We start from the raw sequence: 26,390 nt of genomic DNA, 5'->3' as shown, positions 1-26,390 counted from the left end.
TGGGAATCAAAGAGACAGAGATGTAGAAGCTTATTTAGGTCAACTGTGTGTCATGTTGATTGTGGGTGTTAAACTGTATGCTGTTGTGTTAATGAAGGTGTGATGATCCAAAAAGAGAGTGATCAAAAGTTCTGTACAGTGAGAGGTTTGGAGAGAAAGCAAATGGAAAGTATCTTACCTGCTGGATGGTAGGAAGAGTTCAGGAGGTCACCCAGAAAAGAAAGCAGAAAGAAACAAAACAGTTAGTAACAATCATGATAAAAAAACACATGTCACATCCTGTCACACATTTTACATTCATGAGCGTCACATATCCACAGTGACCAAAATAAAATAGTTTTTTCATGTGACATATTATTCTCCTGAGAGGTACTTGCCATGAAAAAGAGAACACAAGCAAGATGTAAAAAGTGAACTTAAGACACTGCGTTTACCAAGACACATTCAAACCATGTTGCAGAATGACAGCTCTGCTTTTATTTCATCCAGATCGGACTACTGTACCCCATGTCATCAAATTCAAACATGGTTACTCCAAATAAAGCTACATTGATCTGCAAGCCCCTGGAACAGACCTTTCAAATTCAATAGCAAGTCCATCATATTCTCCCCTTCGATAAAAACATATAGAGTTAAACAACATGTCCAGGGAACAAGATGAAGTGCAAACTTTCCAGCAGGGCGTGATTTTGTCCCTATACAAACTAATCCACACACAGAAGAGTATCTTAAATGTGCAATGGCAAATTCCCACTCCTGGGATTATGTAAATAATGAGTCAGCAGTATTTGATCAAGATGTTTCAATAACAGACGTATTCTCAGTCAGTAAGAATGGGGAAATCACAAAGCCTGGCTCATTTAAAATCAGCTATGCTATTAAACCGACATACTTTTCCCTCTCCAATGCTGTCATCCACACTGCAGTGTTCTTGTGACCCAGATAAGAAAGGAAAAAAAATTGAGCACTGCGAGTTTCTCCCCCTCCCCTCCTTTCATGGCTGAAATTAGGAGCACAGATGAGCCTGCAGCTGTAACACAAACAGAAGCGCACATGGATTCACAGAGGAATTCGTTTGATGACAAAACCTCTCAACTTCACCACCCTGACACATACAGTGGCAGGCAGGAAAGTGCACAAATAGACACTTTATGTGGTACAAACACACTCTAACACGCCACCATTTTGTTGTTGTTTTATAAGGCTCTTAAACTGACCTATATGTAACTTCAGTCTGTATACAACAACATTAACTTAAAGTGCTACTTTTGCTATCATGTGGAATCATATTATGTCTAAATATGTGTGTGTTCAGATTAATAATATAATGTAAAAAAATCCAGAGGGAAAGACGCCTTCTATCGTTCTCTTGACAGCTCTCCTCTTCTCTTTCCTTGGTGTTGTGTGAATTTTTAAAAATATATTTTATTCTGACAGAAACTCATTTGCTATCCAAATATAAAACCATTTACGCAAGGATATTTATAATCAAATTATATTTTTGGCAGTGACCCAGCTTTTAAAAATAACTGACCTGTCACAATCAGAAGTAGTTTCTCCACAGTAAAATGAGAACAGAAACTGTTTTAGCTTTCAGGAAAAAGAGCATCTTTCACACAGTCAAGGTTTTGGGATTCATGAGACATGTTGCTGTACTGTATTATTGGGACTGTCCATTTCAGATTAGTGGTTGAATTATATTTTTTGGCACCAAGTTAAAAAAATCAAACAAATTCTACATATGTTGTTGGCATCAGTTCTGTGTGTCTCGGTTAAGGAGAATGTTTTATTTTCTTTGTGATTCTCTAATTTGAATGATCTTTGATTTTTTGTTTGAGGAAGAGCACAAGGAAGAGTAAAACACAATCTCCTCTTTAAGTTTATTTTCTTTATCAACATACAGGCATAGTTCATAGATCAAAATCTTGTTATATTCAACGTAGTGCAAAGTTTTTATTAGGTCTCTGTCACACAACAAACCATGTGTTACACTCAGACAAAACTGTGTCATTATAAAACTTGGCCGTAGCATATTCTGAGTAAAAAAAAAAAAATAGTGAGAATATAGGTTTACTCTCAAACATAAAAGCAAAGCTATTTACCACCAAGAACACAAAGGATTGACAGTGAGGTCCAGAGTTTCTGTATGGCTCTCAGAAGATACACAGTGATAAAGTTATCAGAAAAGTCTACAATCCACTCAAAGTACAGGAAACAAGACGTGTTACATGTGCTTAGCTAATCATACCTCTACCCAAATTTATGATCCAGTTATAAGCTTTTAACTTCAAAATAGAAAAGAATTAATCAAGCTGCTGTTATTCAAATATTATACACAGGTATGTCTTCAAACACACATTTGTAAAGTATGAATAAGAAAAAATGCAAGGTTGTGACCAAGTTATTCTGGAAATACAAAACAGAGAGACAACTTATTAGACAGAAAATAGAAGAATAGAAGAGATAAAGCCAGGCAAACACAAAGGCCAAACTAATGTTATTAGGTTCGTAGCAAACTTTGTCACAGATGAAGCTAACCACAAACAAAATTGGTAAATATAATGATGATTTTATTTGTGTCAAGATACTACTTCCACCAAAAGAAAAAAACATACAAGGGAAGGATAGTCTACAAGGTTTAAATAACTAACTATGATCAAGATCAGGTCAAAAGGTCTGAGGGGCTGAAGGTTTGGGTTAAAACCCAAAGAGATCAACCAAAGATGCTGATTACAGATCACATTGTCATGCATGGATACTTGTGAAAAAAAAGTTGAAGTTATAGGCACAGACAACCACAATATGCATGTCTCAAGAAATTCTTCACAACCGTTAAATTATAATAGACAATTAGAGGACCCCACTTAAAATCCCCTCGCAGGATCATTCAACAACATATTTACAGGGTCTAAAGTTGGATCTTCATGTCACCACGTAACATGGATGTGGTCCACCTGCCCTCGTTTTAAGACTAGCTCTGTCTGTGCTTGCACGCCTTAGGGTGTTTTTCTGATAGGCAGCACTTCTTTGTTTCAGCGTGTCGGTGTCTGTGTTTGAGCTGAAACGGAAATCGCCTCTCCAAGACCCAGTGGTCAGGAAGGAGTCATAGCGATCGTCCTTCAGTAGGGTCCCACAACGGCTGAAGTCGGTAAAACTCGGGGGGCAGTAAGCCGTGGGGAAAACGGGGAGACTGGCAGTGGTTGAACGATAAACATAACCACGCCTGCAGAGCTTAAAGTAAAACACGCCACTGATTAAAAGGATTAGGAGAAAAGAAACTGCTGTCAGTGCAACGATCAGATACAGCGTTAGATTATCACTTTCCTGTGAGTCATCTGCAAACTCAAAGAGTTCGTTCAAAACAGGCAGCCCGTCACCAATGACTATACTGACTGTAGCAGTGGCTGAGAGAGATTCAGCCCCGTTATCTGTCACCAAAACGACAACAGACTGCTTTGATTCATCTTCCTCCATGAAAGGTCTCACAGTTCTGATCTCCCCTGTATGGAGGCCAACCATGAAGAGGTTATGCTGCGTTGCTTTGATGATTCTGTAGGAAAGCCATGCGTTGTGACCGGAGTCTGCATCCACAGCTACAACCTTAGTAACCAGGTAACCTCTGGGTGCTTCAACTGGCACCACATCTTCAGCAATGAACCCTGGAGTTTGGACAGGGTACAGTACGACAGGTGTATTGTCATTTTGGTCTTTGATAAAAACATTAACAGTGCAGGTGGAGGAGAGTGAAGGACTGCCTCCATCTCGAGCTGTCACCTTAATTTGGAAGTGAACTGACTGTTCGTAGTCAAAGAGGCGTGAGGTGAAGAGCTCCCCTGTTTCTGAGTTGATGGTAAGAAAGGAGGACACCTCTGAGTTGGTGTCCCTTGATATTTGGTATAGTGTTTTTGCATTAGATCCGTCATCAATGTCCTCTGCTTTCATTTTCATCACAAATGTGCCAACTGGTTGGTTTTCCAAGAGGTTAACACTGTACTCACGCTGCGTAAAAGTTGGGGGGTTATCATTAACATCATTAACCACAATTGTTAAAACTTTGACTGTAGAGAGTGAAGGAGAGCCTGCATCAGTAGCTGTCACTGTGATGTTATATTCAGGTTGAAACTCCCTGTCTAACATCCCATCTGTCACCAACATGTAATAGTTTTTGACCTCTGATACAAACTTAAAAGGGACATCGTCTGCAATCGTACACGTGACGCGCCCACTATTCCCAGTGTCCAGGTCGTAAACATTCATCAGAGCGACCATAGTTCCTGGTTTGGAGTCCTCAGCCACGTTAGCAGAGGCTGACTTAACCTCTATCACAGGCTTGTTGTCGTTTACGTCGATGACGTTAATCACAAGTTTACAGTGAGAGGCTTGGCCTCCTCCATCTTTGGCCTGAACATCCAGCTCGTGCGTACTGGCCTCTTCATAGTCAATGGGACCTGCCACACGAACTTCTCCAGTCAGAGGGTTGATTTCAATAACCCCTCCCATCTTGTCTGACAGGTGACTGAAAGAGTAAGATACCTCTCCATAGACCCCTTCATCTAAGTCCGTGGCATTAAGTGCTGCTATAAGGGTCCCTATGGGCGAGTTCTCGTGCACAGAGGCTTTATACACTCGTTGGCTGAAAACTGGGACATTGTCATTGGCATCCAAAACACGGACATATATAGAAGCGGTTCCTGATCTGACCGGATTCCCCCCGTCAATCCCATTGATTTTCAATACATGTTCAGCTTGTGCCTCCCGGTCCAAAGGCTTTTTGAGAACTAGCTCCAGATAAGCATTGCCGTTTATTTGGGTGCTCATCTCTAGTGCAAAGTGATCATTTGGGCTCAGTTTATATTCGCGGACAGAGTTAGTTCCCAAATCGGGGTCATGCGCGCTCTCCAAGGGAAAGCGTCGGCCCAGAACTGTGGACTCTACTAAATCCAGTTTAATTTCCCCAGCAGCGAACTCTGGGCTGTTGTCATTTATATCTCGAATGTCCAACACTAAGCTGTATGCTTGGAGAGGATCTTCGAGTAAGAGCTGGTACTGTAGGGTGCAGACGCTGGCTTGCGCGCAGAGCTCCTCTCGATCAATCCGTTGGCTGATCAAAAGATTTCCTGACGCAGCGTCCAGTTCGCACAGCTGGCTCGTTCCCTCTGCAACAACACGGGCTCGACGTGCATTAAGCTCCGACACTTTCATCCCCAGATCCCGCGCAACGTTGCCAATAACCGACCCTCGCTGCATCTCCTCGGGTAGAACATAACGGACCTCTCCGGAGGAAACACCAAAAAGGAGGGCAAGCAGTGAAAAATGCAGCCACCATTTTAAGTTTGTTCGACTGTCCGTTCTCAAACATGAGCTCTCAAAAAGATTTTCAATCGACATTTTGCCTAATCTTGAACAAATACAGTAAAATGTCGAATAGAAGATGCTGCTGTAATCCAGCGATTCCCTGCGTCTCTGGCTGAATTAATCATGCTCTATTAGGGAGGCTGTCAGCTTGGATTCCTCTCTCTCTAGCCCCATTTCACCACTGCGCTCTGCTTCTCTGTCTCTCTCTCTATCTCTCCTCTCTCTCTCACTGACTCATCCATATATTCGCCCGAGTACACACACACACGCACACACAGAGAGAGACACAGACACACACCCACCCACACTCAGCTTCTCTGTCTCCCTCTCCTTCTCTCCCTCATAAATACCTACACATACACAAACACGCATGCCTGCACAGCTCTCTGCTCTAACCCAGTACTCCAGTTCCACTGACACAGATAGAGTCAGACACGAGCATCCACGAGTCAGGCACTGTAAAAGAGCGCCACTAAGAGCCGAAGAGGAATATTACAGCAGTGGTAAATGTGTCAGTGAAACAAATGTCACTTTCATGCTACTCTGCTCACTGACCAAGACCACATGTCATTAAAAGGAGAAAACCTCCAGCATCATAGAGTGTTTTAACTCTGATTCTTTGTGTTTCAGAGATTTTTTTTTCCTTAACCCACATTCGAGCAAGAAAACTGGAATTCCCAGAGAATCCAGAAATTAATCAGAAATAAGAAACAACCACTAAAACGCATGTTTCTGTTTTGGAACACAAGTAGTTAACTGTGATTCAAATCAAAAGTAATAAGGTGCTCTACTCCTTTCCTGCTCTTTTTATGGTTAGAAAGTACATTTGAGAATTTATAAATAACAAAAAATATATTTTAGCTGTGAAAATATAATTTTGATCACGAGCTTGCACATCCTGGTGTATTAACTTTTACATAAACATACAAAGTGTTTTGGTAGTTAACTATTTTCTCTTAATTTAGGGCAGGGGCAGCAAACGCCTCACTCTGGGTGTCGGTCTAATAAATATGCTCAGCACTGCATGTGGAGATATTCGGGGTATGATCAACACACTTTGCTCCAAGTACAAACAAATACACACAGATGTCTCTCTAAATTTATCAGGTTTGAGTCACAGGAACCCAAAGTATACACAGGCAGGTGAAGGAGCAGCTTCTGCCACCAGGTGGTTTATGACACACACAACAGCAATGAAACCCTCCATAAGCTATAATTTACTTTCCTTATTTCTTCATAAAATATTCTACACCTCCTCTTGTTCCTTCATTTTTTGTCCTCTTTTACTGTTTATTTTGAAGCAGTTTTTTTATGTATTTGATCATATTACGTTTTACATTCAGTATTGACCCTCTAATATGGCGCAAATAAACAGAAAACATTTTTCTCACAGTTGCATTCACTTCTAGAGTCTTGAATTTCCAATTACGGCACATCAATCATAGTAGCCCGTCTCTGAACAAGGCAGCAGATGAATTAAAATATTCAGTTCTGCAGGTCAAATTAAAGGTGAAAACACCCAGGATTCAGTGCTGCAAGCAACTGTATAGATCCCCCACTGCACACTGCATCCTGGTATGTGTGACAGAGAATGACTCCTAAACAATTTGCATGACATAATTTTTTGAAAGAGCACTCACCCTCACTCTGCTGTGAGATTTTAAAACTTGATTTACTCTTAATGACAGATCACTACTTGTATGTAAAAGAAAACAAATGAGTGAGATCAATGAGAAAGCCAATGACAAACTCAAAATTCAGGAAGAAGATGCAGCTCAACCAGAAATGTGCTTGTTCTTTTTCTAGTTTGGAAGAAAATATTATAAACAATGATGCATTGAAGTGTTTTTTCTGAGAATTTTAGAGTTTATCACAAAGGATTTCTTTTACACAACAATTTAAAAAGCAAAATCTCAGAATAAATAAGACAAAACAAACACAATACATTTCACAGGCATTTGCCATAAATTAAAAAAAATGTTTTCTTCAAGATGTCTGTGACTTTAACACTTTGCTGTGATGATTTAACACTGTTCATCAGAAATCCCTTAGAAAACTAATACTCAGTACAAACAAAGAAGCTCCACTTGGCGTGTAAGTAGGAGAATAGCTTACTTTAGATACAAAAGCTACTTAGAGTTTAACAAAAGTGTTAATGCTATAAGCATAAAAAAGTAAAATTAAATTTTGAAGACGTTTTCAAAAGTTCTTCAAATATGACTCAGGGGGAGGGAATAACAAGAATGTGGCAGACCTGTAAAAACTGGAAGATAACCTGTATATAACTATTTTGGTTTCAGCACCAAGGACAGAGAATAGAACCAGAGAGAGCGAGGAAAGTTGTTCAACTACGCAAGACACTGAAATTGTGGGCCGGAGAAATGATTATGGTCCTACCTCAGGAGAATCATCACAGTCTCCAAACACATCAGCAAAGTCTGAAGGACTTTTCCTCAGAGTCTGGTCAGCAGGCAGTGTGTTGTCATTGTAGGATGACACAAACTTAAAGTCACTGGTTCGAGACCCTGTTGTCAGGTAGGCGTCATAATTGTAAGCACTGCGTAAAGTTCCTGTGCCGTCTACATCTGCGTAATTAGGAGGCAGATAAGCGCTGGGGATGGCCACTGCTCCGTCAAACAACAGTCTGGGCTTTCTCCTGCGACAAAACCTCACACCCAGGATGATGATGATGAAGGTCAGGAAAAACGTAGACACACACACCAGCGCGATGATCAGGTACGAGGTCAGTTTGGAGTTCTTCTCGTCATAAGAAATGTCCTTCAGTTCTGGCACCTCAGCCAAGTTATCAGAAATCAGTAAATACATGGAGCAGGTGGCAGACAGAGAGGGCTGTCCGTTATCTCTCACTGCCACAATAAGGTTCTGTTTCATGCTGTCAGATTCGGAAATGTCCCGCTGGGTCCTGATCTCTCCACTGTGGACACCAATAGTGAAAAGTCCCGGATCACTGGACTTCACGATGTGATAGGACAGCCAGGCGTTCTGTCCGGAGTCCGCGTCCACAGCTATCACTTTGGACACCAGAGAGCCTCCGTGGGCAGCTTTGGGGACCAGCTCAGTCATGAACGAGTTGCCCTCCGGCCCGGGGTACAGGATCTGAGGAGAGTTGTCGTTCACATCCGATATGAACACACTCACGGTCACGTTGCTGCTCAGAGGAGGAGAGCCGTTGTCTCTGGCCATCACGTGCACTTTGAAGCTCCTCAACTGTTCATAATCAAACGACCTCACAGCGTGGATCACCCCCGTGTCTCCGTTCACAGACACATAGGAGGACACCGGGGCTCCGTTCACCTCACCGCCTAACAGAGAATAAATCACTGTACCGTTCTGTCTCCAGTCGGGGTCTCGAGCACTCACCGAACATAAAGTGGAGCCAGGTTTGTTATTCTCACTCACAGATGCGCTGTACGACTGCTCCTCAAACACAGGTGGGTTGTCGTTGATGTCTGCTACAGATAACTGAACACTTTTAGACGACGACAGAGGAGGAGAGCCCTCGTCAGTGGCACTGATTGTAATGTTGTAATCAGACACTACTTCACGGTCCAGCTGTCCTGTGCTCACCAGAGAATAATAGTTTTTAATAGAAGGAACCAACTTAAAAGGAACATTTTGCTGAATGGAGCAGCGCACCTGTCTGTTAGTCTCAGAGTCTCTGTCCTGCACGTTGATGATGCCCACCTCTGTACCAGGTGTTGTGTCCTCAGGTATGGGATTCATCAGTGATTTTATATTAATAACTGGTGGGTTGTCATTCACGTCAGTGACTGAAATTATAACCTTAGCATAAGATGAAAGGCCTAACCCATCCTTGGCTTTAACGCGTATTTCAAACGATGACGTGCTTTCATAGTCAACTGCACCTATTACTTTAATGTCACCGAGTTTCCGGTCAATACTAAACAGCTTCTTCACATCTTCAGTAACATGTCCAAATTCATATGTGACTTCTCCATTGACTCCCTCGTCTGCATCAGTAGCACTCACTCTGACCACTACAGTATCTAAAGGAGAGTTTTCAGGCAGACTGGCTTTGTAAACGGCCTGACTGAACACTGGGGCGTTATCATTAGCATCCAGCACAGTGACGTGTATGACTACAGTACCTGATCTCTGAGGAGAGCCTCCATCTAAAGCTGTGAGGAGCAGATTGAGCTCTTTTTGTTTCTCTCGATCAAGCTCTTTATCCAAAACTAGCTCGATAGTGTTTTGATCAGCAGCCAAAACGAAATTCTCGTTCTTCTTAAGGCTGTACTGCTGGACTGAGTTTTGTCCTACATCCGCATCGTGCGCCTCCTCTATCACAAAACGAGCTCCTCTCACTGCAGACTCACGAATTTCTAAGACAATTGACTCTTCTTTAAATTGTGGTGAGTTATCATTCACATCTTGAATATGAAGAGTAATCCGATGGAGTTCGAGAGGATTCTCCAGAACAAGCTCCTGCTTTAGGACACACGACGCCCTCTCACCACAAAGCCCCTCTCGGTCGATCCTGTCTGCCACTATCAGCTCTCCGTTATTCAGGTTTATGTCACAGTACCGAGTATCAGTCCCATCCGTGTCAATACGAGCTCTTCTGTTAGAGAGAGCGCCCGTCTGCAGCCCGAGATCCTTGGCTAGATTTCCAATAACCGATCCTCGTTTCATCTCCTCCGGAAGAGAATAGCTCAGGTCTCCATATGCGCCACTCGAGGTTACGAGGAGGAAACAGAAGCTGCACGTTTGAACGACAAGTATTTTCGGATCCATGATCAAAGAGGTGTCCTCAAAGAGAATAAGAACGCTTTAGCAACAAAACATGAAGTGTGGTTACGAATCCAAACGGGTTATTCCTCCCTGGAGTCAGGAGCACAAGGCAGTGCGTCCACACCAGAGGACAGAGGAATCCAAACAGCGAAAGCCTGGCTTATAGCGCCACCGTGAGACCAAGTAGAATACACAAAAAGAGAACATGTAGCTATATGTTCAATTTTCTTTGGACAGATTAAAAGACTATTCACGAAGGACACACAGCAAACAAGCGTTGGATTTGTACTATTTATTAATCCATATTTTCTGCGATGTAGTTTATTAAACTTTATGTTTTCTCTTTGGGTAATTGAGTGTCTGTGTAGGGTCAGTGTGCAAAATTTCTGCACTTGAAATCATGTCTTTTGTTTTCTGTGTTGTCACTTTGCAGACTAGACAACAGCAAAAGTTCATCAAAAGAAATACTTCCAGTTTGATTTTAATTTTTTTTCTTTGTATATATATTTTTCCGCTTTAGAAATAGGAGGCTCAGTGCTTGTGATTATGAATTGCAGTTCTGTATAGCTTGAAAAGTTTTTCAGGCTGAGCACTGGTGTCTGTAGGTGGATAGTAAAGGGTAGAGGTTGTCAACAGTATTTTACATGGATTAGTAGTGGTGTATATTAAATGACATCCCACTGTTCCAGGTAAAGAAATGCATAACTATGAATTCAGATATTCACCCTGCAGTACAAATCCCTTAGATTAGCTGTGACACTGTCATCTGCAAGCAGCATTGATACTCAGCTTTCTCCTTTGAGTTTTTTTTATTCTTTATTCTTTATTATTATTATTATTATTATTATTATTATTATTATTATTATTATTATTATTATTATTATTATCATTATTATTATTAGTTTAAGAGTAGAGCTAAGTTTACCCACTCATTAAAAAGACAGTGCATGTTCACGTACTGATTCCTTTTTTTTCTCATACAGAAAAATAACTTTACATTTGGCAACATACATCATCACAGTGTTATGAGCTCAGAAAATAGCTAAGTTCTTTTTCACTTTTTGCACTCACCTGGAATTTATACAAAAAAGAGGGTTGGCATGGAGGGAAGTTCTTTTCTGTGGTGCTGAGTCAGGAAAAGTTTCAAGTTCAGGAGCAGAATGATCAATTTTTCATCTTAACAGGGCAGATATTAGGCTCTGTATTTTGGTTATTGTTAGATTAAATGATACAAATCTTGAAAAACCCCTGTAGTATTCTGATACACACTTGTATAAATCTGTTATTCACTAATATGATGGTGATTTAAAAGGGGAAACATGACACATCAAAGTGGTTTAAAGTGGAGCCTTTTCCTCCTTTAAAAAGCTAAAAAAAAAATTAACTCAAAACATACATGCAAAATCAAGGAGGTGGTACCTTTTTTCAGGAAGAGTAACACATCTACTGATGTATTAGATCCACCACCTTATCTAACTTAAGATAAATCAACCAGACATTGCAGCAGAGCCCAGACACAAGAAGTTCAAACCAAACCCATTCAGTATCAGATATCTATCGAGAATCTGAACAGCTCTGTTAACATTTATCAGAAACAGTATGTGGGTTATCACAAAGGTGAAGTCCCCTATTCTGTCAATATAAACTAACCTACTTGTATATAAGTCACACTGTGTTTTGATAAGCAAGGTGACTCTGAAGTTATAATGTGAGAACAAACATGATCACACACTGAAGGGACAACCAAAAATATGACTCATTATGTTTGTTTGACTAAAGCTCATTTGTTCAAGGAAAACCACTGAGGTCACAAAATTACTGCATCAATGTCCACAAGAAAGACAGTATGCTACAAACTGAGTGAACTGTAATTGCATAATACATTCTCTCTTCCCTCTACATTTGTAATATGTGTTAGGCACATTCAAATTAGTCTGACCGGAGAGCACACAAGCGAAGCAAATCATAGCAAAGCAAATCTGACTGTCTGAAGCAACAACTTTAAGACATGTATAGAGCTCCAAACAACAGCTGATGTCATACACAAACACACAAAACAAAAACAAAAAAAAAACAGGAGAGTAGCATGTTTAATTCAGTTTATGAGTTCAATTTGGAAAAAGAAATCATTAATCCAGATTTCATTTCAACCTTATAAACTAATATACTGGACCACTGACCAAAATGTATGATGGTTCACAGCAGAGCTGTGTCGAGAGCGAAGTGCAAAGAGACACAAATCAAGCGAGACTAAATTAAGAGAAAGTAGTGTTGAAGTCTTGTCAGCAGAAGTTGTTGAAGTTCCATTTCAGAAACGTGCAACAACAGTCAATATATAAGGCCTGAGGATACCTGCGAGTTTTGGTCTGTTGATTTAAAAACAAGATTAAATGGCACGTGTCTGACATCACCTTGAAGCAAATACTCAAGCACTGATGAGGAACAACACATCTAAGCAATGTTTTGTCCTCTGCAGCAGTGGTTAATCATGGAGGGTTTACTGTAGCAGGGACAGAAGCTTAAAAAATGTAACTACATCAACCTGTAACCTCTCTGCTGCAGACAGTGGCTTGAAAATGTAACACTTTAATTACTGTCTTATCCAGTTACATATAATTCATATGCTTACCTGTTATGGGATAATACATGTTATAACGGTGACGTAAGTGTGATGATAGTTCATGAGTTTCTGAAAAAGCCACTTGTATGTTACTAATCAATGGTTATTTTAAACTGATTTTAAACACATAAGATTATTAAGAAAAGAACAACACCAAGAGAATAGCAGGGTATGCAGATGAGAGCACACATACTTAAGTATGAGAAAAAAAAAAACATTTTCAGCTGCACTATATAGATTGTGGTGTCAGGAATACATACATAAACCTGAACAACAGCAAGAGAAAAAAAAGTAATATGGTTAAAAAATCACTTAAAGTCTGATGAAACAAACTGAAGAAACAAAGTGGAAGGGACAATGATTGAAAGAAATAAGCAATTGCAGCTAAACAAATGGGTAGGTCTGTTTATAGAAGAAGTATAATGCAAGGCAACCTACTATTAGAAAAGGAATAAAATGAAAAAAATCTGGTCATAAAGCAGGTCCCACGTTCAATATCAATAAATACATTTTAAAAAATAATTGATAAAGGCCTGTGAATGAGTGGCCTGTGTAGTCATATCCTGAAATCTTCAGTTTCCACATAAAGAGAGCAAAAGACAGAGACCCTTGAAGAGAGTTTAAAAAGTTCCCTAAACTTCTAGAAAGTTACACTCAAAAGAACATCTGTGTCAATTCATCTAAAAGTGGCCAAATTTCTGACACAAAAGAGAACAAACTGTCCAAAAACAGAGGATCATGTTTCAGCACCAAGGACAGAGGAAATAATCAGAGCTATCTTGATGCCAATAAGGCTGACACAACTTATCGCGAAGGAATACAATAACATAAGGAGGAAACAACACCTCTTGTCAGGCTACACTTATATAAGACAGAATGGAAAAAAGAAAGGCAACAGCTCATTATTTCATATGGTGTGGGATAGAGAGCATCAGCAATGGTAAATAAAAAAGAATACTAGAGGATAGAACGATATAAAGGAAAACTAGACATACAACTTAAGTGTCTGAGACACTGTCAGTTGCAAAGTTTAATTATTCTTGTTAAAAAAGCCCATGCTTAGCTGTCATGTAACTCACAGGCTCAAACACAGACACACACAAATTAAGTGGGAAAAATTCATGGCTAGCTTTGTTTACCAACATGATGGACTTTGAAGTGCCATGTACCCCTGTTGTCTTGCTCCTGAATGACTCATCTCTATTAAATGTATATATCACTCTCTAAAAATGTTTAGTACACATTGGCCTGAAAGCAGCAAAAAAAAGTGTGCTGGAACATGATGGAAGCCATAACATTTTCTCTCAAAATTTCACTTGCTAAATGTTTACCTTGATGTTGCCTTTATGGGGCTGTCAGTGGATACATGATGCTAATGAAATAACTACTTCATCTTGGGAAAGATTGAAAAGGATGATTCTTTTTTTTTTATTCTTCTTCTTCTTTTTCTTTTTTTTTTGATGATGCATCTGACCTTTCTCATGCAACTCTTTGACCTTTTGCGAAAGATGGTGTGTTAATGTTTGTTTTGATAGAAATAATATCTACATTTCACCTCTTTGGTTGGTACCTCTCCTCAGTGGCTGGATGGAGGAGGGGCTGGCATGTGCCTCTGTTTGGCTGCAAAGAAGCAGATAAAGCTGCACCCATGGCAGAAGATAAGAATGCCTGAAACCTTTATTTTGTTTTGTTACATTTATGAATGATGTGCCTTGACTTGTCGATAAGTTGATACTGAATTGAGCTGCGTATCTTTAAAAATGATAAAAGTTCGATCTCAAAAAGGGGGGAAATAAATTTAACCCACTACAGGTGTACTAAAAAGTAAGACTAAGTAAGTAAAACTAAGTTGATTCAAACAGAGACAAAGAGCTCAGAGTTTCTATCTAGTCCATCTTGTTGGCAGACATGCCTTGTTTTTAAATGGGAGGTAAACAAACTCAAAAAAGTCTCACAGTCTCCAAACACATCAGCAAAGTCTGATGGACTTTTCCTCAGAGTCTGGTCAGCAGGCAGTGTGTTGTCATTGTAAGATGACACAAACTTAAAGTCACTGGTTCGAGACCCTGTTGTCAGGTAGGCGTCATAATTGTAAGCACTGCGTAAAGTTCCTGTGCCGTCTACATCTGTGTAAATTGGAGGCAGATAAGCGCTGGGGATGGCCACTGCTCTGCTAAAAAAAGCATCCACAGAACAACAGAGTGGTTCAGCACCAAGGACAGAGACTGAAAACTGATCCAGCTGCAGCTAATGCATAGGAAACAGAAAAACACAACCACAAACAAAAAAAACTGCATGGCAATGTGGATGTCTTAAACACATCAGTGAAACTGTATTAACAAAACAAGTGGAGTCTCACTAGAGTTAAAGGATGGTGTAAAAAGGAGTTTAACTATAGAAGGCAAATGAAAGGATAGTATATGATACCAAAGACATGCTAATTAAGGCTGGGAAATAAGAGGTGTTCTACAGGAAACCACAAAATACTCCTAGATTCTTTAGAACCTTAAACACTTTTCCAGAACAGAGGAAACAACTCAAATATCTAAAATTCTTCCAAAAAGTTTGCCAGTGTGCTCCTACAAAAAAAGTCCTATGCAACACAGTGAGGTGTAAAACCACAACAAATTCACAACACATTTCAGCATCAATCAACTTTGCTTGTATCCTGACAAACTTTTGAGATAATCTAAAATCCTCATGTGCATGTGTCACTAAATCATTCACAAGCTGGAAGATTAAAAGCTTGGCTTTTTATTGAAGGATGAAAATAATTCCTGAGCTTTGAGCATCATAGTCTGGTGTCAAACGTGCTTGATTTCACAAAGAAACTGGTATATCTATATTAAACGAGAATGAAAAGACCAGACAGTATGTAATTCAGGTCCCTACCTCAGGAGAATCATCACAGTCTCCAAACACATCAGCAAAGTCTGATGGACTTTTCCTCAGAGTCAGGTCAGCAGGCAGTGTGTTGTCATTGTAAGATGACACAAACTTAAAGTCACTGGTTCGAGACCCTGTTGTCAGGTAGGCGTCATAGTTGTAAGCACTGCGTAAAGTTCCTGTGCCGTCTACATCTGCGTAATTTGGAGGCAGATAAGCGCTGGGGATGGCCACTGCTCCGTCAAACAACAGTCTGGGCTTTCTCCTGCGACAAAACCTCACACCCAGGATGATGATGATGAAGGTCAGGAAAAACGTAGACACACACACCAGCGCGATGATCAGGTAAGAGGTCAGTTTGGAGTTCTTCTCGTCATAAGAAATGTCCTTCAGTTCTGGCACCTCAGCCAAGTTATCAGAAATCAGTAAATACATGGAGCAGGTGGCAGACAGAGAGGGCTGTCCGTTATCTTTCACTGCCACAATAAGGTTCTGTTTCATGCTGTCAGATTCGGAAATGTCCCGCTGGGTCCTGATCTCTCCGCTGTGGACACCAATAGTGAAAAGTCCCGGATCACTGGACTTCACGAGGTGATAGGACAGCCAGGCGTTCTGCCCGGAGTCCGCGTCTACCGCTATCACTTTGGACACCAGAGAGCCTCCGTGGGCAGCTTTGGGGACCAGCTCGGTCATGAACGAGTTGCCCTCCGGCCCGGGGTACAGGATCTGAGGAGAGTTGTCATTCACATCCGATATGAACACACTCACAGTCACGTTGCTGCTCAGAGGAGGAGAGCCGTTGTCTCTGGCCATCACGTGCACTTTGAAGCTCCTCAACTGTTCATAATCAAACGACCTCACAGCGTGGATCACCCCCGTGTCTCCGTTCACAGACACATAGGAGGACACCGGGGCTCCGTTCACCTCACCGCCTAACAGAGAATAAATCACTGTACCGTTCTGTCTCCAGTCGGGGTCTCGAGCACTCACCGAACATAAAGTGGAGCCAGGTTTGTTATTCTCACTCACAGATGCGCTGTACGACTGCTCCTCAAACACAGGTGGGTTGTCGTTGATGTCTGCTACAGATAACTGAACGCTTTTAGACGACGACAGAGGAGGAGAGCCCTCGTCAGTGGCACTGATTGTAATGTTGTAATCAGACACTACTTCACGGTCCAGCTGTCCTGTGCTCACCAGAGAATAATAGTTTTTAATAGAAGGAACCAACTTAAAAGGAACATTTTGCTGAATGGAGCAGCGCACCTGTCTGTTCGTCTCAGAGTCTCTGTCCTGCACGTTGACGATGCCCACCTCTGTACCAGGTGTTGTGTCCTCAGGTATGGGATTCATCAGTGACTTTATGTTAATAACTGGTGGGTTGTCATTCACATCAGTGACTGAAATTATAACCTTGGCGTTAGAAGAAAGGCCTAACCCATCCTTGGCTTTAACACGTATTTCAAACGATGACGTACTTTCATAGTCAATTGCACCAATTACTTTGATGTCACCAAGTTTCCGGTCAATACTGAACAGCTTCCTAATATCTTCAGTGACATGCGCAAAGTCATATGTGACTTCTCCATTGACTCCCTCGTCTGCATCAGTAGCACTCACTCTGACCACCACAGTATTTAGAGGAGAGTTTTCAGGCAGACTGGCTTTGTAAACGGCCTGACTGAACACTGGGGCATTATCATTAGCATCCAGTACAGTGACGTGTATGACTACAGTACCTGATCTCTGAGGAGAGCCTCCATCTAAAGCTGTGAGGAGCAGATTTAGCTCTTTTTGTTTCTCTCGATCTAGCTCTTTATCCAGAACTAGCTCAATAGTGTTTTGATCAGCAGCCAAAACAAAATTCTCGTTCTTCTTAAGGCTGTACTGCTGGACTGAGTTTTGTCCTACATCCGCATCGTGCGCCTCCTCTATCACAAAACGAGCTCCTCTGTCTGCAGACTCACGGATTTCTAAAGTAATCAGTTCCTCGTCAAATTGTGGTGAGTTATCATTCACATCTTGAATATGAAGAGTAATCCGATGGAGCTCGAGAGGATTCTCCAGCACAAGCTCCTCCTTTAAGATGCACGAAGCTTTTTCGCCACAAAGCCCCTCTCGGTCGACCCTGTCTGCCACAATCAGCTCTCCGTTATTCAGGTTTATGTCACAGTACCGAGTATCAGTCCCATCCGTGTCAATACGGGCTCTTCTGTTAGAGAGAGCGCCCGTCTGCAGCCCGAGATCCTTGGCTAGATTTCCAATAACCGATCCTCGTTTCATCTCCTCCGGAAGAGAATAGCTCAGGTCTCCATATGCGCCACTCGAGGTTACGAGGAGGAAACAGAAGCTGCACAACGGAATCACCTTCATGGTTAAATCTATCAACTTGAATCGTATTATTTGACGACAAAGGCTCGACTCGACACACACTGGGTCATCCAACACACTATAATGCACAGTTACTCAGCGCTATGCTCCTTCTGGACGCAATGGGCGTACAACGTCCGTCCACAAAGAAAAGACGAGTGAGGCAGTCTGTAAGGCTGGTGTATAGCGACACCGTGAGTTAGATTTAAATATAACACCTTTAAAAAATAAAAATGTTTTCACAAAAACAGGTCAAACATCAAATTGGAAGTTCAAAAATCATCAGCTGTGACAGTCATTGCAAATTCGTAAACTAGGCTCAACAAGTTCTGCTGTGTATTTTTCTCAGTAATTCTGAGACAAAGTCACAAAAAGGTCGGAGATCAATCCAAACCTTTTAAAGATTACTATATATATATATATATATATATATATATATATATATATATATATATATATATATATATATATATATATATATATATATATATATATATATATATATATATATGAACTATCGTTTATAATAGTAGAGTTAGATTGATGTTATCTTACGAAGTGATGGTGATGTTCTATTTCTCTTTTTATTTAATTATTCTTTCACAGAGATCATATTGTTCCAGTCAACTTCAATGTTGGCTGATAAAATTTGTTAACTCTAAAGAAATAGTCCCAATACCTGCGTGGAATTAGTTTGTTACAACAGGGTGCGATCTGCTAAGATTATATGTTAGCAATGAAATATTGCTATGTTTGGCTTAATATGCCCTTCTCTCTGAAGTTCAAAATGTAGACAAAATACTGCAGCACAGATATGAATTCAAATATCAGTACATTTAGCATCAATTTGCCAGTTGGAATGAATACTCCATCAAAATTTACTGTTGGTGAAATGTCAAAGAACTAAATCCATGTTAAAAAAAAAAATCCAAGTCTATCAAAAAAGTAAAGCTTTCCTTCTTAGCACATCCTCTGTTATCAAAACTATGAGTTTGAAATTGTGTTTCATAGTTTTTTTTTCTTTCTTTTTTTTAAGGTACAGGGTGAATGGGAGACATCTACGAGTTATTGGAAAAAGGGTCATTTGTGACTTAGAAACACATTTTGTTTCAAATGTGTTGTGGGGGGAAAAAAAGCAAGATCTTAAAGCAAAAACTAAGAAAACAAGCTCTGAGGAAACACTCCTCAACCACTTCTATCAAACTTCAAAACTTATGCGTACAACACTGTCTTCAATAAAACAAAACATATAAAAACCTAAAAGACAGACGCAGTTTAATTTTCTACTTCAGGTTTCCTTTAAAAAAACAAACTAAAGCAGAACTATCACAAAAAAAAACTTTGTAGAGGGAACATAAGAACAAAAAAAAAAACCTCCCAGGTTCAAGCAAAAAAAAAAAAAAGATCAAATGCTCATTCATGAAGTTAATACAGTATAACCAAGTGATATCTGACAGGTTAGGCGAGCTCACAAAATAGGTTGTGTGGATTTTCTTTCTGTAACTCAAGAATAATCTAATCTTTATCAACTGAATCAACTTATAAACCTCTGAAGAAAAACTGATGAACTGCAGGGTTACATCAACTGACAACAAACTGTTATACTTATTAATGGCACACATTCCTACCCCAGGAAAATCAGTCTTTAAACACATCAGCAAGTACCACAACAGATTTTCTTTGAAGAACAAACCAAGGCAGACAACACAATCAGAGCCTTTCATGTTTATAGTGAGGACTCTACCTGAGCCACAGCCGAGTGGCTATATTGAGTGTTATTCTCACTTAATAAAGCACACATTCAAAAAAGGTACAGCCCGAAGACAAAAAAGGAAAAAAAACAAAACAAATCAATATATTTCTGAAATGGGAACAAAAGAACAAAAGCGAAGTCGGCATTAAAAGATCCAAAAAGTTAAAGGGGGGTTCAGCACCAAGGACAGAAATAACACTCTAACTTCAGCCCTACACAAGACACAAAACCCACCAGTGCCAAGATAGCAGGAAACAAAAAAGGTGAGCTGGGCTTATTGTATGATGTTATTACTTAAGCTAACCATATAGAAAACATGTTAAAAGTTAAACTTTGAGCTAAAAATAGGGTTGAGGCTCAGAAAAGGGAATTTTTCAAAGGCCCAATATCTAAAAAAGGACAACAAAAGACTTTTAGTAGGATACTGAGTTTAGAAAACATGTCTCACACTAAGCAAACCACAAGTAGTAACACAGTATATGAGTAAAAGATCTGTTAAACAGAAAACTCCGACTCATCTGACAACACAACTGCTTAAGACACACAGAAACTGTACATGTCCCTACCTCAGGAGAATCTGTTAAAATATTTCAATGCATAGCTTAATGCAACCTTCTTCTCTTTAGTTCCAAATGTAGTCAAAAATATTGCAGTCAAGATATGAATTCAAATTTCAGCAAACTCACGAAATCAAAACCATTATGCGAGTACATTTAGCATGAATTTGTCATTGTTGGAATAAATATTCTGTCAAAATTTACTGTTGGTTAAATGTCAGTGAACTAAATCTATATCAAAATTTCCAAGTCTATCAAAAAGTAAAGCTTTCCATCTCAGCACAGCCTCTGTTATACAAAACCATCAGTTTAAAGTTTTTTTTTTTTTTTTTTTTTTTGTAATTACAGGGATAATAGGAGACATTTTCACAAGATATTGGAAAAAGGGTCATTTGTGACTTAGAAACCCCTTTCTGTGTCAAATGTGTTGCAGAAAAAAAAAAAATCAAGAAAGACCATTAAGCAAAAACTAAGTGAACAAGCTCAGAGAAAACTCTCCTCTACCACTTCTATCAAATTAAAAGGTTTATGTGTACAACTCTGCCATCAATAAAACAAAACTAACACCTAAAGGACAGATGCAGTTTAAAATTCTACAACAGATTGTCTCCCAAAAAAAAAAAACTAAGGCAGAAACCATCAGAAATAAAATTAGTAGAGGGAACATAAGAACAAAAGAAAACTCTCAGGTTCAAGCAAAAATGATCAAATGCTCATTTGTAAAGTTAATACAGAAAAACCAAGTGATATCTGACAGGTGATCCAACAAATAGATTGTATGTGTTTTCTTTCTGTAACTCAAAAAATAATCTAATCTTTATCAACCAAATAAATGTATAAACCTTTGTAAACAAACTGATAAACTGCAGGGTTACATCAACTGACAACAAAGCTGTAAGAGATAGTTATTAATGGCACAAATTCCTACCTCAGGAAAATTATCAATCTCTTAACACATCAGCAAGTACCACATTCTTTGAAGAACAAACCAAGGCAGACAACACTTGTAGAGCCTTTGTAAAAAATATTATATGCTCACCTTCAAACAAAGCTTGTTTGTGATTTTAATTCAAAGTATCTTGTTTTTAATCAAAGTGTACTGCTGCCAAAAGAAATAGTCAAGACAGACTTCGATCTAACTCAGCAAAGTGTAAACAAGCAGGGACACAAAAACCACGTCGGTCATGAAGCTATCACTTCTAAGTGAAGTAAAAGAGACCCCAGGTGGAGGGAAGCTCAGACAACTTATTGCAAAGACTCAGTTGTAGACTATGTGTGTTTTACTGCAAATCTTTGTGGAAAAAACGAGGTGGTAAACAACCAACAGCAGAAGAAAATGAAATCACGAAAAAAGACAACTTGTCCCCCTTTGAACATGCCAACATACATGAATACAAACACAACAATAATGAATAACAAACCTCGATCTAGTGCTGGCAGAAACTGGAGCTTCAAAGTGATCCAGTAAAGGTTGAAAATAATCTTTGAGAAAAGGACTGAGACACCAGCATACACCACAAGTAAAAACACAATGACTGGATTGTTGTTCCATGATTGAAATACCACAGGTACAAGCATTGTGTCGAAAACTTTACTTTTACTTTATGTCAAACTGATAGTAATGAGCAATTCAATTTTCTGCTCTCTGACATTGTTTGGTATGAGCCACGGATGTCTTTAGAGATTTTGTTAGGTTTTTTTTTTTTTTTTTTTTTTTTTTGCAAGAACATATGTTGACGGCAAACATCAGGAACGCACTTTGTAAGTTTGTAACTATGACTCAAAGAAAAAAGATACAGTAATCCAAATAAAGATAGAAAGTGAAAAAAAAATTGCTGTTTAGGTATGAATTGATTTAATCTGACTAAACATACTTCAGTTTGATAAACTCAAACACAACATCTCAAAAAACACATTAAATCAGAGGACCTTAAAGAACAACTCCAGGCCTGCAGTAGAAACAACTTACAGCTGCTTTCAAGAATTAATGTGTAGGTTTATGTGTCATTTATACATTTCTAATAAATGTCTATCATCTTTTTGGACTAATTTTGGACTAACTCATTGTGCAACATATTGCACAATGAGGAAGGTTTTTCCAATTTCTAGAAACCTCAAAGTCGGATGGGCTTTTGCTTTACAGACTTGTCAGCAGGCAGCAAATATGGTGAACGTTAAATGGACCAGTATTTATATAACACTTTTTTCTAGTTTTTCCAACCACTCAAACCGCTTTACACTGCCAGCTTCATTCACCCACCCACATCACATTCACACACTGATGGCCGAGGTTCCAATTGGGAAACATTATTTGTAACTAATATACCTAAACACCACTGACCAACAGTGGAAGCAATTCAGGGTTCAGTGTCGTGAACAAGGACAGTTTGGTATATGACTGCAGGAGCTGGAATCAAACCTCCAACCTTCTATTTGAGAGGTGACGACTTTACCCGAGCCACAGCCGAGTGGCTATATTGAGTGTTATTCTCCCTCAATATGGCACACATTCAAAAAAAAGGGACAACTTGAATAAAAAAAAACACAAATACATATTTTTTTTCTGAAAGTGGAAAAAAAAGAACAGAAGCTAAGTTGGCATAAAAACAGCCAAAAAGTAAAAGGGAGGTTCAGCACCAAGGACAGAGTTAACACTCTATCTTTAGATTCGGAGCAAAACACAAAAATGCCACGATAGCAGGGAACAAAAAAGGGAGCTGCACTTATTTGAAGATGTTTTAACTAAGGTTAACTACAAAGGAAACAGTCTTAAAAGTTAAACTTTGAGCTAAAATTTGGTGAAGGCTAAGAAAGGGGAATTTTTAAAGGCCTCATATCTCAAAAAGGACAACAAAAGGTTTATTAAGTAGAATACTTAGTTTAAAAAAGCGTGTCTCACACCAAGCAAAACACAAGACATAAAGTGTATGATTAAAGAGATCTGTTAAACTGAAAACTTCAACTAAACTGAAAACACAACCGCATAAGTCACGCTTAAATATTACAGGTCCCTACCTCAGGAGAGTCATCACAGTCTCCAAACACATCAGCAAAGTCTGACGGACTTTTCCTCAGAGTCTGGTCAGCAGGCAGTGTGTTGTCATTGTAAGATGACACAAACTTAAAGTCACTGGTTCGAGACCCTGTTGTCAGGTAGGCGTCATAGTTGTAAGCACTGCGTAAAGTTCCTGTGCCGTCTACATCTGCGTAATTTGGAGGCAGATAAGCGCTGGGGATGGCCACTGCTCCGTCAAACAACAGTCTGGGCTTTCTCCTGCGACAAAACCTCACACCCAGGATGATGATGATGAAGGTCAGGAAAAACGTAGACACACACACCAGCGCGATGATCAGGTAAGAGGTCAGTTTGGAGTTCTTCTCGTCATAAGAAATGTCCTTCAGTTCTGGCACCTCAGCCAAGTTATCAGAAATCAGTAAATACATGGAGCAGGTGGCAGACAGAGAGGGCTGTCCGTTATCTTTCACTGCCACAATAAGGTTCTGTTTCATGCTGTCAGATTCGGAAATGTCCCGCTGGGTCCTGATCTCTCCGCTGTGGACACCAATAGTGAAAAGTCCCGGATCACTGGACTTCACGATGTGATAGGACAGCCAGGCGTTCTGTCCGGAGTCCGCGTCCACCGCTATCACTTTGGACACCAGAGAGCCTCCGTGGGCAGCTTTGGGGACCAGCTCGGTCATGAACGAGTTGCCCTCCGGCCCGGGGTACAGGATCTGAGGAGAGTTGTCGTTCACATCCGATATGAACACACTCACGGTCACGTTGCTGCTCAGAGGAGGAGAGCCGTTGTCTCTGGCCATCACGTGCACTTTGAAGCTCCTCAACTGTTCGTAATCAAACGACCTCACAGCGTGGATCACCCCCGTGTCTCCGTTCACAGACACATAGGAGGACACCGGGGCTCCGTTCACCTCACCGCCTAACAGAGAATAAATCACTGTACCGTTCTGTCTCCAGTCGGGGTCTCGAGCACTCACCGAACATAAAGTGGAGCCAGGTTTGTTATTCTCACTCACAGATGCGCTGTACGACTGCTCCTCAAACACAGGTGGGTTGTCGTTGATGTCTGCTACAGATAACTCAACACTTTTAGACGACGACAGAGGAGGAGAGCCCTCGTCAGTGGCACTGATTGTAATGTTGTAATCAGACACTACTTCACGGTCCAGCTGTCCTGTGCTCACCAGAGAATAATAGTTTTTAATAGAAGGAACCAACTTAAAAGGAACATTTTGCTGAATGGAGCAGCGCACCTGTCTGTTAGTCTCAGAGTCTCTGTCCTGCACGTTGATGATGCCCACCTCTGTGCCAGGTGTTGTGTCCTCAGGTATGGGATTCATCAGTGATTTTATGTTAATAACTGGTGGGTTGTCATTCACATCAGTGACTGAAATTATAACCTTGGCGTTAGAAGAAAGGCCTAACCCATCCTTGGCTTTAACACGTATTTCAAACGATGACGTGCTTTCATAGTCAACTGCACCGATTACTTTAATGTCACCAAGTTTCCGGTCAATACTAAACAGTTTCTTCACATCGTCACCTACATGCACAAATTCATATGTTACTTCTCCATTGACTCCCTCGTCTGCATCAGTTGCACTCACTCTGACCACTACAGTATCTAGAGGAGAGTTTTCAGGCAGACTGGCTTTGTAAACGGCCTGACTGAACACTGGGGCGTTATCATTAGCATCCAGCACAGTGACGTGTATGACTACAGTACCTGATCTCTGAGGAGAGCCTCCATCTAAAGCTGTGAGGAGCAAATTCAGCTCTTTTTGCTTCTCTCGGTCAAGCTCTTTATCCAGAACAAGCTCAACTGTGTTTTGATCAGCAGCCAAAACGAAATTCTCGTTCTTCTTAAGGCTGTACTGCTGGACTGAGTTTTGTCCTACATCCTCATCTTGTGCCTCATCTATTACAAAACGAGCTCCTCTCACTGCAGACTCTTGAATTTCTATAGTAATTAATTCCTCGTTGAATTGTGGTGAGTTATCATTGATATCTTGTATATGAAGAGTAATCCGATGGAGCTCGAGAGGATTCTCCAGCACAAGCTCCTCCTTTAAGATGCACGAAGCTTTTTCGCCACAAAGCCCCTCTCGGTCGATCCTGTCTGTCACAATCAGCTCTCCGTTATTCAGGTTTATGTCACAGTACCGAGTATCAGTCCCATCCGTGTCAACACGGGCTCTTCTGTTAGAGAGAGCGCCCGTCTGCAGCCCGAGATCCTTGGCTAGATTTCCAATGACCGATCCTCGTTTCATCTCCTCCGGAAGAGAATAGCTCAGGTCTCCATATGCGCCACTCGAGGTTACGAGGAGGAAATACAAACCGCACAGCTGAAACACTTTTAGGTTTGAATCCATCGTCAGATGTAAACTCCTCGGAATTTTCAAATCGACAGTCAAATGAAGCCTGAATTACAACAGGGATAACAAGAGCGAAGTCTACATGTAGTCCCCGACCACGAAATGGGCGTCAGAACCTCTTTCCACAATGGACAGAAGACTTCAAGCGTTTGTAGAGCTGGTGTACAGCGACACCGTGAGTCAATTTCAAAAATAACACAGACAACAAAAACAGGGCCACAGTAGTTTTTCTATCTTTTTTTAACTTAATTCTCTCCATTAAATCTCCACATAAACAGCACATGTGACTAATCATAGTCACAAAATAACTGTTTCAAACTTTAAAACAACATCTGACAAGATGTACTATGCATTTCGTCAAAGCATCGATGACAGGTCTAAACACAGCATGTACCCAAATGTCATATTTCTATTATTGTGACTTTCACTTACTGCTGCATCTGTTCTCTAAGTGGACAGTAGAACAACTTTTCATGACAGGCATCCATATAAGAAGGAGCAGACAAGCATCCAGTTCATCTTTGCCCCCTGATGTACATGATAAGCTGGCTTTGTTGTGCTGAGCTAAAACTGCTGGCAAGGGGCCACTCAAATGTATGATTGTATTATTGCTTCTAGGATAAATCAAATTTCGAAACATCTCTAAAAGGTGCAGCAACAGTTTTAAATTCTGCCTTTG

The 26,390-nt window shown here is 40.3% G+C and overlaps 2 protein-coding genes across 26 annotated transcripts in view; both read right to left on the bottom strand.

Annotated features, from left to right (window-relative positions):
* Positions 1 to 26,390, bottom strand: part of LOC141793146 (protocadherin gamma-C5-like) — a 290,533-nt gene that overhangs the window by 168,640 nt on the left and 95,503 nt on the right. For 2 of the 25 annotated variants that reach the window (XM_074673608.1, XM_074673612.1), the window contains exon 1: positions 23,330 to 25,805. The exons of 17 other annotated variants lie outside the window; for them this stretch is intronic. In XM_074673608.1, coding sequence (XP_074529709.1) covers positions 23,330 to 25,708 — 2,379 coding nt within the window. In that variant the 5' untranslated portion in view covers positions 25,709 to 25,805. Of the gene's footprint in view, positions 1 to 7,752; positions 10,242 to 23,329; positions 25,806 to 26,390 lie in introns of those variants that run through there. 6 more of the 25 variants (XM_074673627.1, XM_074673630.1, XM_074673607.1 and 3 more) reach the window with 3 other exon arrangements.
* LOC141793463 (protocadherin beta-15-like) lies at positions 1,874 to 5,663 on the bottom strand. Its single transcript, XM_074674191.1, has one exon. It carries the CDS (start codon positions 5,386 to 5,388, stop codon positions 2,923 to 2,925), a length of 2,466 nt encoding a protein of 821 aa, XP_074530292.1. The 5' UTR covers positions 5,389 to 5,663; the 3' UTR covers positions 1,874 to 2,922.

The sequence above is a fragment of the Halichoeres trimaculatus genome, unplaced genomic scaffold, assembly GCF_033239565.1.
Source record: "Halichoeres trimaculatus isolate MK-OKI-2021-1 unplaced genomic scaffold, fHalTri1.1 fHalTri1_scaffold_7, whole genome shotgun sequence".
NCBI classification, from domain to species: domain Eukaryota; kingdom Metazoa; phylum Chordata; class Actinopteri; order Labriformes; family Labridae; genus Halichoeres; species Halichoeres trimaculatus.
Note: the sequence above shows the minus strand (reverse complement) of the source record. Positions and strands in the feature narration are given on the sequence as shown.

Bases quoted from the DNA above. Each gene is read 5' to 3' on its own strand.
- LOC141793463 (XM_074674191.1), bottom strand. From the start codon at position 5,388: ATGTCGATTGAAAATCTTTTTGAGAGCTCATGTTTGAGAACGGACAGT.